This window comes from Macrobrachium nipponense, chromosome 10, assembly GCF_015104395.2.
Source record: "Macrobrachium nipponense isolate FS-2020 chromosome 10, ASM1510439v2, whole genome shotgun sequence".
NCBI classification, from domain to species: Eukaryota; Metazoa; Arthropoda; class Malacostraca; order Decapoda; family Palaemonidae; genus Macrobrachium; species Macrobrachium nipponense.
The window spans coordinates 93,426,802-93,446,801 of NC_087204.1; the positions used below are offsets into that span (position 1 = coordinate 93,426,802).

At 35.8% G+C, this 20,000-nt stretch overlaps 1 protein-coding gene across 1 annotated transcript in view; it reads left to right on the forward strand.

Annotated features, from left to right (window-relative positions):
- The window catches only part of LOC135223762 (glutamate receptor ionotropic, NMDA 3A-like), an 893,506-nt gene that overhangs the window by 560,027 nt on the left and 313,479 nt on the right, over nucleotides 1-20,000 (forward strand). Inside the window, exon 7 of the mRNA XM_064262525.1 lies at nucleotides 17,507-17,733. Coding sequence (XP_064118595.1) covers nucleotides 17,507-17,733 — 227 coding nt within the window. The remainder of the gene's footprint in view (nucleotides 1-17,506; nucleotides 17,734-20,000) is intronic.

Here is a 20,000-nt window from a genome sequence, read left to right on the forward strand (position 1 = left end):
TATGTAGTAAAATAAGGAGATACCGAGTTACGGCAGAACAATGACTGCCTCTCTCTCTCTCTCTCTCTCTCTCTCTCTCTCTCTCTCTCTCTGGGTAACCTACTCACTCTCAACTTACCACTGAACGTACAAAACAACAATTATAGATAAGGTTCTGAACAATATTTATCTCATCATAACGTTCTACGAATTATATGTAAAAGAAAGTGCAGACACATAGTACAACATCTAGTGCTAAATGCCACAATTAGAATAACAATTAATGAAAAAATGAAATAAAAAATATAATGATGTGCCTACGGAAAAAAATTACTGTTTGTTTACATAAGAGCTAAGACATTGAAAAGGTTACACAGACTTCGTCATTGATCATTGTTATTAAAGATGTTTTTTTTATAGTAACGCAATACTTAGAATTACATTAAAAATTTCGAATTCTTCTGTAACTTACTTTTATCATGTTACTGATACGAACTGTATTAGGATATGAGCGTGAATTAGCACCACAAAACCTTTAACAATTATATGTCATCTCTTTTCACACAGAAATTTTGTTCAAATACTTCACGCCATTTCAGTGCTGATTAGTCAACTGATATATGGAAGTTTTTATAAGAACAGAACTCAGTTATATACCTTTAGATGATCTGACATCTTTAATTATTCATGCAGAATTCATCTCTTAAATTGTCTATATGCTGCATTTGGAACAAATTTCTTATGTGAAATACATCCTTGACTATAGCAGAAAACATTTCGCTTGCATAAAATTTATCTACATTCTTTATCGTAAGCACACCTAATTAGCAACTGAAGAATATGGCATTGATATGAAGATCGCGCAAAGCAAAGGTTAGTAAAGTTTAACCTGCGTAACGATAGAAAACTACAATAAAAAAATAATGCAATGTATTGTACAAGAACCTTCAGTCAAAAGAACAGTCGCAAACAAACAAAATTCAACATTTCTTTTAATGGAAAAGTAAATCCAAAATAGTATGTCTGTTTGACTTTGTTATTTAAAATACAAAGCAGAAAGCTTTCGATGACCTTACCGTAACAAAGTCAAACAGACATACTATTGTGGATTTACTTTTCCATTTTATTGACTCATGTGATTATGAGTTTTCTTTGGATTTCTTTTAATGATACTAGAATGTGCAATCATAATTCCCACTCCAGTTATTTCGAATTTTGAAATATCCAGCAATATCCTTTTGCTGTATCTAACGTACGCATTTATTTATGCATTCATACATTCTATCTCTGGCTTTGAATAAAGATTTAATCTAGTACTTAAGGTATTAGCTTAAATAACATTATGGACCATACTACACTGATTAACGTGAACCTAAAACCACGTACCGTCAATGTCGACTTCCCTGAATCCACGTGAAAGCTAAACACTGAACATGAAGAGAACGATGTCCTCTTTCATAACAGTCAATTTTTGTAAAGGCTTCATTCGCAATCAACTCTGTTTTTATGTTTAGGCGTCCGTGTCCCTCGCCCGAAGAGACTGTTTGCTTTGCACTGGGAGTTCTCTCCCAAATCAAATTTGATGAACGCTTGTTATTTTTACAAGACTGCCTCCTCTTTTTCCTGGCAGAGGAACAACAGAACATTTCTGCGAATTTCCCAGGAGTCAGTCTTTCATTTCTTTTCTCCTCCGTTCCAGTGCTGCCTCTCACACCAGTGAAGAGAAAGCAGAGATTGCCAGTGTCCTTTTCTTTACCCTCTTCAGAGGCGTCTTTTTTCTACCACTTATAATGCACGACAAATAATATACATACTTTTAAAAGTTCCACAGTAAAGAATTGGCGTCATAGTGGATATCTTATCATTATTTGAGTAGACGGCTCCTGAAAAAACTTCGTTCAACAATATACCTACACAGAAATGATTTTTCTGTAAAAATGTCTACTGTGTAGTTAAATATTATTTATTATTATCATTAAGTAGTAATCTCATACAGTTTGGCTGTATCTGATAAATAACATTCACTGTAAATAAAACAATTATTTTAAAATTTTTCAATTTTTTGCGTCATTTTTTATAACAGCACATTCTTTATAATCTTTTACCACATCATCTCTTACAGTATTTGCAACATAACTTGATTACTTTAGAAATATGAAAAATAATTTCCTTTAGTATAATACAAGGAAAGCGCTTAAGTGCTTCCAGCTGCTGTCAGATACAAATGAGATATTCCGCCCAAGTGAACGTTGGTTTTTTGTTATGAAATTACGACGGGTTTATGTTTCAGACGACTGATGAAGAAGAATCATAAAAGCTGTAGGATAAATAGACGCCTGATGAAGAAGAATAATAAAAGCTGTAGGATAAATATCATTTACTTTTTTTAGCGGTTGTGCTATCATCGTGATATTTTTTCCTACAGAGGTTTCGTATTCTCAGATACTTTACAATTGTTAACGAATTATTTGCATCTGTTATTCTTTATTTCTTGAGCACGAGGTAAGGCTAAAGCTCCCACTGGGGAAATACCAAGGGGAAAAATATCATGCGAAAATATGAGCTTCGACTTTTGCGGTTTCTTTTATACCACCACAGGAAGAAAGATGAAGGTCTTACATACAGAAAAAAAAGCTCATGTTTTTCTTTTAAATATGAACCAACGATTCATCTAGTCCCCTTTTCCTCCCAGCGTTTGGATGAAGGTAAATGCAATTTTATAAATATAAACAGGAAGGAGTGCCATAAAGTGGTATTACATATTCCCACTGTGGAAGTAAACGAGCACGAAAACTCGAAAACTTATCCTTTCTCTTGTAGTCATTTCATGTCCCAGGATAAGAACTTTCCCCATTTACCTGTGGCCTATTTTTACAAGCTGTCTAGATATTTTTCGAGATACAAAACTTACAGCCCATTCTACCGTTACTTTTCTTTACTTTTAAGTACAGGGCGACTCCAGCATCTCGTACTTTTCTCCCTCCTACTTATTCGCTTTCCTTCCTTTTCATTCTTCCCTACTTCTCCTCCATCTCCTCACCTCCTCTTTGTCTCTTCTTTACCCCGTTCTACCTTCTCCTCCCTCTCCCTCTTCCTCCTCCTTCAAGATGTACTGGGACGTTTGCTCCATCAATGTGGCCAAGGCATACAAATGGTTCTGCTGCATCTTCTCATCTTAAATGTAGCTTTTGTGAAAACAGTTTCTCTTTCCCTATATTTTCGTGGTAATGGAATTCACGCAAGATACTTCTTAGACTGTTTACGTAAGATAAAGCCACGTGTAAACAAGTGAACACAAAATTCTTGCCAAGATATTGAAATAACACATACAATAACGTTTTATAAAAACCTTTCTTTAGTCCGGACATTCACCATATATTTGACAATATAGAAGACCGCTTAAAAAAAAAAAAAAAAAAAAAAAAAAAAAAAAAAAAAAAAAACTATCACTGACACTGAATGTCTCTCAGCATCACTGCAATTATCTACCAAACCAAGAAATAAATAAATGGCGTTTTTTAGGAATATTCTACGTTATTACGAATATCTTAAGGAAAGTAAGGAGCCAATCTAATTTTTTAGCCGGAGTCTTAACCTTGATCGACTCTGAAAATTTGGAGAAGTTGGAAATTGATATCAAAATCGAAATCATGACGGGGTAATGGACAGTTCGAAAGCGGAGAGAGAGAGAGAGAGAGAGAGAGAGAGAGAGAGAGAGAGAGAGAGAGAGAGAAACTTAAATAACAATTTAACAGCCCAGTAAAAACCACTGACAGGACGAATTTTATTTACTTCAATTTACCTTCATCTATTCACTACTACACCGTCGTTTGGGGATTTCTAACCACTCGGTAGTGCAGTTGTTGAAAATATTTAAAACGACCAATTTCCGATAACTGTTCAATCCTTGGTGGCTTGTTTCTAAAGCATATCAAACAAAAACGTGGTTATCAAACATAATGCAGTAACTCGAAAATATTTCCTAATTACTATCATCTTCATAATTCGGTATACAATAAATTATTCTTTCCCTCTAATTAACAACTGCATGTTCCCATGGGACAGAGGCATTTCATTTTTAAATTGGAATAATGCATATGGTATTCAGCATCTCTCTCTCTCTCTCTCTCTTCCAGGTTAGAACTAACTCCAATTCGCAAATACTTCCCCATTTTCAGATGTTCTTTTATGGAAAATTATTAATTACAGAAACATTGAGGAACCAGACACAGAGACAAAATCCATACACCTTATTTTCTTGTCACTAACATTTTCTTCATCAGTGAGAATTCCTTAATGTGCGGTCGGTCTAGAACAAGATCTTCATGTCTTAGAAAGCTTTCGTTTTCGTTGTTCGTGTTTTTATTTATTGCTTCCTTCATATGCAACGTTTGTTTGTTTGTTTGTTTTGTATGGTGTTTTTACGTTGCATGGAACCAGTGGCTATTCAGCGACGGGACCAACGGCTTTACGTGACTTCCGAACCACGTCGAAAGTGAACTTCTGTCACCAGAAATACACATCTCTCACTCCTCAGTGGAATGACCGAGAATCGAACTTGCGGCCAACAAGGTGGTACGCCAACACCATACCGACCACGTCACTGAGGCGCTATATATGCAACGTTTGCTTTCATTTATTTAATTGTACCATTTGCAAGGCCACGTTTTCACTTTTCATGTCATTCATTGCTTTCGCCAAAGCTTGTCTGCCTTTTTCATTTCTCCTGTTTTCATTTGTTTGATGTTACCATATGCAGGGGTTCGTTTTTAATGTTTTCATGTTTGCATTCATCTGAATTCATCATTTGCCTTGGCTCCCTTTCAACTGTTCATGCTTTCATTGTTTTCATTATATCATATCCCACATGTCCGTTGTTCATATTTATTTATCTGACTGCCATTAGCCAGAGTTCACTTTTCACATTTCATGTGTTCTATTTCGTTACATATACTACGGTTTCATTCCTATTATTAATGTTTTAATTTATTCATTTGCAGCACATGCAAGAGTTCCATTATATTTTTCATTCCTTTCATATATCTGCTTCCGTCACATGCTAAGAGTTCTATATTAACGTTTTCATTTATTTGATCGAGCCACACACCATCTTCCAGCTTTATGGTTCCATGTCTTCATCTACATGATACGATACAGTTCTGTTTTAATTTCTGCTTCAGAGCCGATGCCATGTTGCCCAATTAGAAAAAAAAAAAATAGGCCTGGCCAAATCCCTTCCTTTAAAGACTTTTATTTTACTAGTTCCACAATGGACAAGTCGGTTGAGTACCCGCATGTCAATTTGGTAGTCTGAGTTCGCTCCCCGCTGCTGCCAATGCGGAGCCAGAGGAAATTATTTCCGGTGATTAGAAATTCGATTCACGATATAATTTAGTTCGGATACCACAATAAGCTTCAGGTCCCGTTGCTAAGTAACCAGTTGCTTCCTAGCCACTTAAAAAAGTCGAATCCTTCGGGCCAGCCCTAGGATATCTGTTAATCAACTCAGTGGTCTGGATATACTAAGCTATAATTAACTTTTTTTTTAAATTTTACCTCCAACTTCATGCTCATGTCTCCGTCAGCAGAGCAACCGCTTTTCTCCGTTTCAAATTAAAGCTGAATCATATAGTGATTTAATTCTAAGTCCTTCATCAACAAAGCACGGCTACACAACAGGTTCCAGCTCTTTTGAATCTTTTGAAAGATGGAGCACCACCTTACTTTGCTTATCTTCTTTGGGTCGTGCCCTCACAAACACATTGGGTAAGCATCATATACCAGAACAGTTGTATGTTGTCAAGGATTTTATTTTTATAACTTTATATCACACTCATTATAGGCCCTGTAATTACGTAAGAGATATAGTCATTCACACTTACCACCTATCTATCATTTATGTGTGTGATATATATATATATATATATATATATATATATATATATATATATATATATATATATATATATATATATATATATAACATATAATATTTATGTGTGGTGTGTGTTCTCTTCCTGTTCTAGGATACTATCTTCAAAATATAACAAAGTAAAATAGGCTAAAACCATTCACCTTTGCAAAAGTGGCGAGCCACTGAAGTCAATTTTGTCAAGAAATAGTAAAATATAAGTAAACAGCCATTCTTCATAATAGACCAACCAAATTAACCACATGGCTAAAAGGAGACCCCAAAAATGCCTAGTCTTAGGGCCTTTATTTCAACTGAGAGGTAAAAATTCTTTCCTTTTGTCTGAGTAACATGTCAAACAAGCCCTTTCAAGATAAGGCACCATTTACATTTCCATCTTCCTCATTTTTAGAAAGGAATTCGCTGGCATAGTTTGGCCTCTTATCGTTATGAGAAAAACTTGAGCTTTTCAGACTTTTCTTATCGTTTCCTCTTAAATCCAATTTAAGAATTAGGAAAGAATTAATATTGTTATTATTGTTATCTTAATTATTGGTAGTAGCAGTACTATGAAGTTTGCTTGTTTTTCTTTATATTTATCTGATCCTTTTCTTTTAGACCTTGCATGGGTTCGATATCTCCTAAGATGGAAGTTCAATTGACAGGGAAATAGAATCACGAAGGCGAAAAGGAAGTTCCAAGGCACCATCTCTCTCCCTGCAGAGGCCTCATTCCACAGGAAAAACAAAACACTCCGGTCACCACATAAAAACGAAATATATATTGATTCATTTTTAGAACCGCACTCATTTCAAGTTCCCTTTGCGTCTGGTCTTAAATATCTATCTATCAAATAACTTGATTACGAATGTCTTAACGCCAAAAACGGTAATTTTCCTGTAAATTCCCACAGCATAGCTGTATTTTTCCAGAGATTAAATATGAGTGAAGAATGATCAGAATGACTTCTGAAATTTCAAAATATTCACTCATAATATTCAATACTGTAAAGGTTAACTTATACAATGGATGTTGGCACCTAGTGGGGCTATCTAGGCATCAATGGCGATGAATTCCCACCTAAATGTTCTTCCCATTAGGTGATGCATGAAGCTCTGATGGCTATATGATGCTATGGGCCTGCTGTTAATGGCAACTAGGTACAACTGGGTAACTGGTGGTCACTGTCCGTCATCCTTTGATGCAGGAAGTATATATCTAACAGTACCTGTGTCTACGGGAGGCTGGAAAAGCTGTAGGTGATGTATAATTTGGATGACCTAACATCTGTTGGTACCATTATTTCTGTTGGGTGGCCACTTAAATAATTTTTTTTTCTCCAGCCACACCATGGGGTACAATTCTTTGCTGCTTGAGATAGCAAATATACAAACCTGTTTTGACGGGTTGTGGATTGTACAGCCATATTTGCATAGTGTGAGCTTGCCCGTCTTCATTGCCTTGGTCACATCTAACCTCACAGATGGCATGGTGGAACGTTGCAAAGCCTTTGAGGCCTCCAGATATTTGCATGCCTTTTAAGTAGTTCTGCCATAGGTGTACCCTCTTCACTGATAAGACCAGCGTACACATTTATCAGTTAACAGAGCAGATAAAAATTCCCAGCATAGCCAACCTCTTTTAGTTTACGTCAACACCTGGCACTCGCAGTATGAGAAGAGACTAAAGATTGTCCCAGGACAAACCTTGCTGATGTTTCACAAATGAGTGTTCAGGAAAATGAGGGCTCGTCTGCAGCAGATGAGTGGTATCAGGGTGAACTGCAATATAAGGAACTGGTGAAATTTTCAGTATCACTCCTTTTTCCCTGTGTTCAGCCAATGTATGGAGCATGGGAAGAGGGTGTTTGGATCACCCCAAAGACAAAGTCTGCCTTCTTTGTTGAAACAGAGATATTTCAGAGGTGGAACTGTATCTCACTCTCTAGAAACAGACCGATTGTTCAGTCAGTGAGAAGAGAGCAGTAGGATATTTACTGTGTTTGTATCACATATCATCTGCCCACAAGACCGAAAGAGCTAGTCAGAGCTTAAGCACTGTATTTAGTCTATTAGTGGTTTTCTATGGCTAAGCATGGCTGTATTTAGTCTGTCAGTTCCCAAGGGTTTATTGTGAGTGCCATTCTTTGTCTACCAAGTGGAGAACAATCGAGAACTTTCTAGAGAAAGCAAACAAGAGATAAGTGCTGTGACTGGCTGATTAGTAACTGCTGCTGAGAACCATGTTGGTCTGGGGGGTCATTATTCCAAGGAATAACCAGAATAAAAGTTAACTCGCATAATGGGTGCCTATGTACATTGATTGCAGAGATTTTATCCACTGTTGATACAATATGCAGACAGAACTGCAGTTAAAATGGTAAGCCACTAATGGATCAGGCGAGACACGTGATGCACAGGACTATGAGGGTGTTCAGTGATTGGCTGCTGAACCTGCTATTTGAACCTGGGTTTGGCAGTGTGATATTCCAACTCTCTGAAGTGTGCCGTTAATCGGAGCAAAATAAATGACAGAAGAAACTGCTCAGAAACGAAGTCTCTTTAGATAAGGCTGTAAGGGGACCCACCCTTAGGGTATTCTGGCCTCAATACAGAAATCTAAACGAAGCACCGAGCGCTCCTGATTCACGCAATCTTTTAAGCATTTTTCAGAAGCTACTTTATGACATTGTTAGAACTGTAATTACTAACATATGTCAGCCGCTGCAAGCTTTCTAACCATATGTACCTGAATTCTCCTCCTAATATGTATAAAGGATTTTTCACCATTTTTCAGGTGTAAGAAAACGCATCTGACAGCATACAGATGTGGCCTTGTTTTTCCTCAATCTCAAATGCTACTTTTCCGCTCGAAAGCGTTCTTGCCCTGTCAGGGATTTTGTGTCGATAAATTAGAATACCTTGCCTCTGTCTCTCACTCACTAACTCGTATAAGGCTCTAGAGAAGAGAGGTAGAAAGATGCATGAGAATAAAAAGCACGTTAATTGGCCTAGTTTTCTGGCACATCATTGAACGATGATGTTCAGTGGCAAAGTCATGACAACAGTCATAGCAGATGAAGGCGAATACAAGAGCAACACTTTGATCATTAATAATAAGTTTTTGCATCCATTTTTAAAATATTCTATGCATTTATGGAAAACAGCGAATTTCCTGAGAGAGAGAGAGAGAGAGAGAGAGAGAGAGAGAGAGAGAGAGAGAGAGAGAGAGCGCTTAGAAAGTTGTCGAGCAATATACTAAATCTACACACGACGTATACTTTATATCCGAACATCTCTCCATAAATCAACATGACGTTTCTTTACGGCCTTCTCCGCGTCGGGGGTCACAACTTCCGAAGTTCTCGTAAGTGGAGAGTGAGTCACCTCCCAAAAGAATATATCTGAACGCAATAACTTCGAGTCGGTGTTCGGGGAAGAGAGCGGAAGTGTTGGTTATTACGTTAACAGTATTTTTTTTTTTTCTCTCTCTCTCTCTCTCGGACAGACAGGAGTGATGAATGATCTCTTAGATTTTATCCACGGAGGGAAGGGTTTGGAGCCTTGACCCATGGTCTGTAAATAGATCCTTGAAGGCGATACGATGATGGATGGTAAGTGTAAATTGCTAGAAGTGAGTGGAAGATGATGTTTTTATTTCTCAATGCACTGAAACACTCGCGCCCATCATCTTCAAGGGCGATCATTGGAAAACTGTTCAGTGATGGATGCCTATTCTCAAATAGTGATTTGCCAGCATTTTATAAGAATCGATAGTTACCAATATCTTCGAAAAACACGAAAGGAAAAGAATGATACCATCTGGGATGAAATATCATGAACTGACGAAACTGGCTGACCCTCGCATTCAGAATGACTACCAACATAATTTATGAGATGGTAGACGAAGGAAGAAAAAAAAATGAATAGGAAAGAGAGGTGCTAATGGAAGTGACAATAAAGCTGACTATGATAACAACGCTAAAGGCCGACAGAGAGTAATTTCACCAGGAATGGATGAGTGATAGAAATGTTAATAACATAAATGATGGTGAGCAGCGATACACAAGTTAAAAAAATGCAATCGATTTTCCTTTACAGCTTACAATCAAGGCCACCGAAAATAGATCTATCTTTTGGTGGTCTCTGTATAATGCTGTAAGAGCCCGCGGCCCATGAAACTTTCATCCACAGCCCGGTGGCGGCCTGTCATATAGCGTTGTCAGACGCACGATCATGGCTAACTTTAACCTTAAATAAATTAACGCGAAAAGAGGCTAGAGGGCTGCAATCCATTATGTTTGATGACTGGAGGGTGGATGATCAACACACTAATTTGCAGCCTCGGTAGTTTTTTAAGTGCGGGCGGACAGATAAAGCCATCTCAATAGTTTTACAGAAAACTAAAATCTAAAAGCTCAGTATGGATTTGCGAATCCCTCAAATCAGTTCTGTTGAACACCTAATCCTAACTCTGCAAAACCTAGAAGCCATTTTCAGACGCCCAAAATGTGAATGTAAACATGTAAATGTAAACACCTACCGGCGACTGGATTAAGACAATCTTTACAAGGTGGCAAAATCGTCCCCAGTAAGTCAAACTCGAATCAGCTCATAACTTCTGTGGCTGTCTCTTTAGATTTCGAATTCAAAATCACAACATTGTAGTATAAACCTAATCGAACGTTTATTACCTTCGACAAGTTTGTGTAGGAACTGTCAAGAAACGACAATGTAGAGAGAAACAAGACCTTGAACCAAGGCTCAGAGGAGTCCGACTTCGCATTTTCAAACTTACTTTTTCATTTGCACTCAACTTCTACATTGCTCTTCTAAAAAGAAGAAGCCATGCCAAGATAAAAAAAAATAAGCAAACTAAAATTAAAACAATACTGAATGTAGGAATAAAGTCATATATTAATAATGAAAAAAGGGAATAAACGTCAATAAAATATGAGGGAACATAAAAATAAAAATATATGACAAATGGCTAAAAAAATAGAAAAAAGAACATATAACTTGAAGTAAGCGAGTAATGATAAGAATGAGAATATTCATAATCAAACGACACGAATAAGTACTGAATAACAAAAAAAACAAAACTAACACGGGACACCGAAACCACGTAAACCGTAACGACAAATAAAAGAAGATAATCTAAGTTTACTTAGCAGACAACTAAAAGATCGAATAAAGGAATAAGTGTATTTACCTACGAATAAACAAAGCAAAGACACATTGAAGGTAAGAATATGATTACACAACAACAAGCAAATGAATGAAAAGTCCAGCCGAATGAACACCCACCTCACAAAAATGTCACCCACGCAAATCAATCAACACGAATTAATTGGACGAGCTAATCAAACCTTGACTACAGGAATGTCACGGAGTTCCCAGGAAAGTCCAGGTTGCACCAGAACATAAAAGGAAAAGATTATCACAAGAACAGTAAGGAACTGACCATCCAATTACTTAGGGGAATTTCCCGTCCTTTGTTCTCGTGGGATCGCCATTTCGTCTGTTACTCTCGTCTATTGCTCCATTATTTCCAACGTTTTTCTTAATTACAATCATTATCGTGTCAGTAATTTTGATCCTGTGGTAGGGGTGTAAGAATACTGCCGCCGTAGGTCCTGCGTGTCGTAAAAGGCGACTAAAAGGACAGCTGATGCTGCCTTGCAGTCTTACTTTTGAGTAAAAGGCCCACTGCCAATAACTGTGGAAACTGCTGCCCTGCAGTCGTACTTTTTAGTAAAAGGCTAGGCCCACTGTGGTTGATGACAGCAAGGGCATGCGGTCATAAAAACCCCTTTGCCAAACAATACACCATGCCTGATGATGCCTTTGATAGAAGGCAGTGGAGAAGACGTATCGGGCAACCGACGGTGGGAAAGAAGAAGATTGTGTCAGTAATTTTATTATTGCTATTTCTTCCTGATATTACCAGTAAGGGTACGCCCACACTACAGTAAAGATACGTCCACAAATTGTCCCATATATATCACGAATGTCTGAAAACAAGTCAATGTCCAGAAGTGGGAAACAAACTTCTGGCAGAAACTTGATATTCGTATAAAGCACTGGTCAGGACTACCAATAAGTCTTAGTGTTTGTGTTGTATTATATATATATATATATATATATATATATATATAATATATATATATATATATATATATATATATATATAAGTGAGTGGTCCCATCACAACCATCATAATTCTCCTCCTTAATGTTACCATTTTCAATAACACCTTCAACAGTCATTATAACACAATCAAATCACAGCCAGCTTTCCAGAAAAGCTCACAATACGAAGTAATACACTGTGTCTAGAATATGTAACAAAAATTGTGTATGCTACTGTATTATACCAAGATCCATAATAAGTCATATACTTTTACAAACTTTAAATAAAAGCAAATTTGGCTATTCAAGATCACATGTAAAAATCCTTACGATATGAAAAAAAAGAAAGATCATAAAGCTCTCTAATCACTATATATCTAACCTTTAAGATAATATTTTTGGGATTACTTACTGAAGGAAGAATTGATGATAGAAGTGTAAACAACTATTTTCAAGTTATTATTTCTATATGGTTTTTATTAAACGACATATGAATATATTTATATTTTCTTTCAGTGGTTACAGACATTGTGTGGGAATAAACATCACATCAAAGAACTGAAAATTACATTAATAAGTCACTCCACTGATTTGTAAACAACGTTTTAATGCTGAGGCTTTCCAGCTGCGATGAATCTATATTACTATAAAAATATCGGTGAGCTCATTTTCAAATATATTTCCCATTAATACTGCCCGGTAAGCGTTACCTCGAAAACTGCACACTGTAAATACGTGAAGGTAATATAATTTTTTTTACGGTGGAGGAAAAAACATACATAAACTCTAAATATCATTTGTTTCAAATGAATATTGAAAACACATTTCCGAATTTCACTCCGAACTATGAATATTCTATTTACGAATGACAATCTAATGGGGTGAAGCACTTAAATTTTGCATTCTATTAATGGTGCCATGATTCAGATTTCCAATGCAAGTGCCATGGTTCATTTCCAATTCAGGTGTCATTGATTTAGATTTTCAATTCAGGTGTCATGATTCAGATTTCCAATTCCGGTGTCACGATTCAGATTTCCAGTTCAGGTGTCATGATTCATTTCCAATTCAAGTGCCAGATTACATGACTCAGATTTCCAGTTCAGGTGTCATGGTTCATTTCAGATTCAGGCGTCATGATTTACATTTCCAATTCAGGTGTCGTGATTCAGATTTCTAACAAGGTGTCATGATTCAGATTTCCAATTCAGGTGTAGTGATTCAGATTTCCAAATAAAGTGATTCAATATTACATAAATATACATATATATATAATATAATATGTATAACTTAAATATTATATAATAATATATTAATAATATATATATTATAATATATAATCAAATCTTAATTGTGCTTTTAAGAGCTGCTTAACTATACATCAGCGATATACGCCAAGGTTCCAGTGAGAATATTTCTGGGAATTACATACATCACAAACAAGATATCCATGACAAAGGTAACGCGTTTAGAGAAGTGTCTGTATCCAGGAAATGATATGAACGTAAATAACAAATACGGGGGATATCAACAAACGCAATAACAGGCTTCCCAGTGAAATCATACAGTTAAAAAATTATTTGATACTGAAATTTTGGAAATTTGTTAGGGAAGTGGCTCTGACGACTTCAAAAGGTCATTAGCTAAATGGCTCCGAAAATATACACCACCATTCTAAAAACTTTTTCAAAAAGGTCTTTTATACATTACAGGAGAATTTGGAATACAGCGTTGGATGCTAAAGTTATTAGGCACTGGAGGTAAATTATGTAAATGCAGGAAATCTAATGATGAAGAATTGTAATTATGATAATTCATGACCTCTACGAATGATTTTCACATCATCAAATCTCAATTTTACAAGCAATATCACACAACGAACCGTAACGATTATATAAATACATATATATATATATATACATATATACACACACACACACACACACACACACATATATATATATATATATATATATATATATATATATATATATATATATATATATATATATACATATATAATCGTTGCTGTTCACTGTATGATATTGCTAGTAAAAGCAAAATATTATATATATATATATATATATATATATATATATATATATATATATATATATATATCTATATCTATATCTATATGTAGATATAGATATAGATAGATATATATATATATATATATATATATATATATATGTATATATATGTATATATATATATATATATATATATATATATATATATATGTATATATATATATATATATATATAATATATCTATATCTATATCTACATATGGATAGATAGATATAGATATAGGAATATATATATAATATATATATATATATATATATATATATATATATATATAATATTTTGCTTTTACTAGCAATATCATACAGTGAACAGCAACGATTATATATGTATATATATATATATTCTATATATATATATTATATATATATATATATATATATATATATATATATGTGTGTGTGTGTGTGTGTGTGTGTGTGTGTGTGTGTGTATATATATAAACAAATATTATATGTATTTATATAATCGTTACGGTTCGTTGTGTGATATTGCTAGTAAAATTGAGATTTGATGATGTGAAAATCATACGTAGAAGCCATAATTACAATTATCATAATTACAATTAATATAATTATTAATATAATAATAATATATACTAAGATCTAATATATTAATATAAGATCATAGTTCATATATGTAGATATAGATATATATATAATATATATATATAATTATATATATATATATTGTATATATATATATATATTATAATATCTATGTATAATATATATATATATATATCTATATATATCATCATCCATTATAGATATAGAATATAGATATAGATATAGATAAGATTTATTTGATGAGATATGTCTATATATATATATTTAATAATATATAGTATATATAGAATATAGATATTATATTCAATATAATCGTGGGCTGCTTCATTGATGTGATATTGGCTAGTAAAAGTAAAAATTAATCAATAAATTTATAGAAATATACATATATATACATATAGTAGATATATAATATATATATATTATTATAATATATTATATATAATATATCATTATATATACGTGTGACCACACTGATACATGATTTATATCACTCACAACCACAGATAAAGAAATAACTTACTGAGTATAGGCCCTGATGGGTTTTTACTTTATTTCTAAACCAAAGACGAAAGCTTAGAAATAAAGTCGAACCAGGTCAGGATTTACGTACCAGTATGATATTTCTTCACCTTCACCTGCGGATATGAGTGAAAATAGCCACTCACCAGGATAGTTATGATCAATGTTGCCTAACTTACAACACCAAATGCTGTAGGTTTGAGTCCTCGTGAAGACAGGAGTAATTATCATATGTAGGTACTCTCCTTTGGGATATCAACAAGATATTCGTGGCCTGATATTTGAAAGAGTTACAGGCATCTGTGAAAACCGACAAACTATCATACCTGCATTTATACTGTTGAACGCGTTTTTTAAAATACGTAGAAAAACAAAAACAGGAGAGGAAATATCTCCTATGTGTATCTTCTATCATCCTCCCGTAGAGGGGTAGCGCCGTCAGTGCACCTCAAGTGATGCACTGTAGTCATCATTTAAGGGTCTTTGCAGCGCCTAGCTGCACCCTCTGTCATTTCTCACACTGTACCTCCGTTCATATTCTCTTTTTTCCATCTGACTTTCCACCCTCTCAAACAATTGTTTCCTAGTCCAACTGCGAGGTTTTCCTCCTGTTACAACTTTCAAACGTTCTTACCGTCAGTTTCCCTTTCAGCGCTGAATAATCTCATAAGTCCCAGCGCTTGGCCTTTTGCCTAAATTCTATATTCTATTCTATTCTTAAACTATCATGTGACCCAAATGCTGATTCACTGAAATGCTAAGCTGGCATGTCAACGTTCCCGAGAGCAAAGGTTGCAATATACCGGCAGTACAGTAACGTATTACGTCCGTCTCCGCACAGGGGACGGACGTTTGCAAAGAAGATAGCAAGGTGGTATTCTTTAGACCTTGGAAGATAGTCCTGTTACATTTCGGGCGTGAATAGAAGGCGGCCTTAATTAAAATGCTAATGGCCGACCGAAATCTGGTGGGAGCAAAAATGAAATTCTTTAGATGCTTCCGAATCTCTTTCTTCGCAGCCTCTATTTCGTTCTGTTCCTCTTTTCAAAGTCGTAAGAAATGAAGAGGCCAAAAAGGATGGGCTGCTTCACTTCTATTCAGGATGTCGAATTATGAAACGGGAATGAAAGGGATGAGCGGTCGTGCGTAAAACGCTTCTTTTTTCTAAATTAATTTATCAATTAGTGTCAGCAGCTTTGAATGACAACACTGTCCTACTACTCATTTACTTTCTTCGTTTCTTCTTACAAGATCAGTAGATTTCGTTTAAATTCAAAATGCAGAAGACCACCCAACAACGGTCAACAACCAAAAAATACGTGGGGTGTCATATTTTGGTTAGACAGTGCACGAGCTTTGTGGAACAAGTATGCCAGAAACTTCTAAAGTTTATAGCGTATTATTTCAATATCCACACGCGGTATCATTGGCGGTTGTTATTTCTATTACTTCATTACTGTCTCTGATTTCTGTTGAGTTTATCCTCGTATGATACGAAAACACTTTGTCTACTTTATCTGGTATTTCCTCAGTTCCTTCGATGCTACTAAAATTTAATGCAGCAACTACGCAGAAAGTGATAAAAAGCAATGCCACACTGAAATGAGTTGGTAAACTGTGGAATGGCAACTACATCAGAGTTATGCACCAATGCATAATTTCTTGCTAAATGTAAATTATGCATCTCAACCTTTTCAGCTTGTTCAATTGCAGTTTTCATCTAGTTTGAACATTAATAAGTCATACGCTGTATAACAATGACTGAAAAAAGGGGTTATTTAGTCTCTGAGCCTTAAATGTTAAAAAGGTAAGAACATTCACTACAATACACTACGCATGTTCATAATCACAAAGCGACTGAAAAAATTACGCTGAATTTCTATACCTGATATATCAGCAGTTAAGGGGTAACTCGACCAATGACAGCTTTTTGGTTTTCATTTACGCTACACCTTCAATAAGAAGCTGATTAATGCTGAACTAAATTCTTACCCCCTTTATGCCAGCATATACAAGGGAACAGGGAAATACAATGTAATTTATATCACACTATAAGTAACTTTACTACACGATATTAAACCAGATTCCTTTCTGTAATCATCCACGTTACATTGCCTTAAGACTGCAGAGGGAATTATTCTAAAATCAGTAAATGATAATACGTATTAAAAAAAAAAAGGAACGTTAAATTTCCATTTTACATTTACTTTAACAAAACATAACTAACAGCGACGAGATGGGTTTCAATTTTAAATGAAGCCTCTTCAGTCAATGTCCTGATGTCTCTTTCTGTTTCTCCCGCAGACATATGAGCGTTCCCCTCCTGGCCTTCCTCGTGCCCTTCAGTGCTGAGCTGTGGATTGCCATCATCGTGTCCCTCAACATCACAGCCTTCAGCGTTGCCGTCTACGAGTGGCTCAGCCCATTCGGCCTCAACCCCTGGGGCCGACAGAGATCCAAGAACTTCAGCTACGGGTCGGCTCTGTGGGTCATCTGGGGTTTGCTCTTCTCCCACTTGGTGGCCTTCAAAGGTAAGGAACCACAGACGTTTTACAAATTTCAATCATAACTATTTCCGTACAACAGCAAACCGAGACCCTCGTTAGGTTATTTTACCTAAAAATTTTTAAAAAAATTCTTCCTTGTGGACTTCAATCTCCAACAAGCATGAAGTAGGTAGGTAGGTAGGTAGATGGGTAGGTCTTTTCTGTAGCAGCCTATTTTCTTTTTCTCTCTTTTTACTCAGTAAAAAAAAAATTCTTCCTTGTGCACTTCAATCTCCAAGCATTAACTAGGTAGGTAGGTAGGTCTTTTCTGTAGGAGCCAACTTTTCTTTTTCTCTCTTTTCACTCAGTGACGCACTTCCGCGAAAGATTTCAATGTTATATTCTTATCTGTATTTATCTCTGCAAGGATAAATTCTTTAGAGTATCTGGAGCGCATTCAGGTCTAGGCGGAGAAAATGAAATTCAAAGGCGACAACACCAAAGAGAATGCCTAAACGGTGGCAAACTCCCTTCCTGCCCAGAACTAGACAAAACTGAGCCCCCCTCACGCTCAAACGATGCTGGGGATCATAAGCACACACACACACACATACAAAAGTACCTCAAAAATAATTTACCGAGTCTTGAAACAATGATGTCGAATAATTCTATAAATTTAAACATGTGAATATTATCCATAGCTGTCTCCGTAAGAGGAAAATGTCGCGCGAAATATATCACGTCGAACATATTACCCCAAAGCCTCCGTTTCATCCAGAACTTTTGGTACGTCACTTTGCTGATTCGTGCGCACTCTTAGCAGACTGGGCCGAGTCATATATGGTGTAGTACGCAAAGAAGACTGCTCATCAGGTGTCAAAATCAAATTCATTCCTTGTATTAGTTCATATATTTATGCAACGTCATTTCTTTATCTATAATTAAATTTTGTACTAACATTTGAAAAATTTAAAATTTTAATTTTATCATATGCATTTATACCACCAGCTTCAACAACCTGGTGTTCCTGTGTATTGGTCAAATTCGCGCCGAGGTCAATAACACATGGGTCTATGAAGGGCCTGAAAAATTGGAGGGAAATAACTGAAAATAACTGTATGAGAACATTAAGAAAATATCAGTGAGATTTAACTTCTCCAATGGTGAACTCCATACCCTACCCGTATGAGATAACATCAAAAGATGGACTTCCGGTCAGAAACCTAGAGTCCTACCCTCAAGGACTGGCTTCCCCTGGATTCCTGTGAGCTAACCCTTGTGAATAGTTAGGCCAAAAATTATCCAAACCATTTTTGGGGTGGCTATCATCACCCGCAACTTCCACAAATAGTTTCGAATGTAAACCCGTTCCCACCATGATCCCTTCTCCCATTCATCTTGGCAGAGAATATTGACCAACGTGGAAATTTCCCCACTTCCTACTCCAATTAAAAAACTAGAAAAACCCGATTTTGCTATATTCAAAAGACGTTCATTAAAATAATCAAAGCCCCGCATAGGTCGTCAACAGTGCAGTAGGAGGTAAATAAGAGCATCTTTAGGAGAAGCAGGAATGAAATGGATAAAGGTCTCAATGTTCTGCTGAACCCTTTACAGGGATGGTGGGCACAATAGTACATTAAATACCAGCAGCGGGTTGCCAAACCTTTCCCACCTCGACGAGGAGCTGGGATCAGGGGCCCTGAAGATTATTTATGTCTTCGGCAAGAGCGAGGAGTCGATGTTAAGCCACAGCAAGAATTAGAGAAGAGGACGTTATGACTTTATAATTCCGGGAAATTATATGTTTCCCAAAGAAAACATCTTTATGATTCTAACACACCAGGTGACTTCTGTGAGTAACTTGCAGAACTACGGACCACTAAAAGTAACTTACAGATAGGACTGGTTAAACATTGGATGAAAGGTGAAAGGTAGGGAGAGAAAAATAAGACGGTAATTCTAAGTATGAATCAGTGACGCGGAAACAGATACGTAACTCACAAGATGACAGCAATACAATCCAAATTCTATTAACTAGAATATTGTAGCAAAACGCCAATGCAACTATCCCCTTTGTAATTATCCAAATCGTCTATGTGATCAACTAGAACGATAGCAATGCATTGAAATAGCAATCAACTATACACGTGACGCATCAACCAATATAATGAACATTAAATTCTACTGAAACCGAACTCGAACTTTTATCAAACAGCATACAATTCACTCAAAACAGCATCAGGCTAATCTCAAAACAGCACCTCACTAATTTGACGACGATTTGGGCTAAATCAGTATTGAATCTGGCT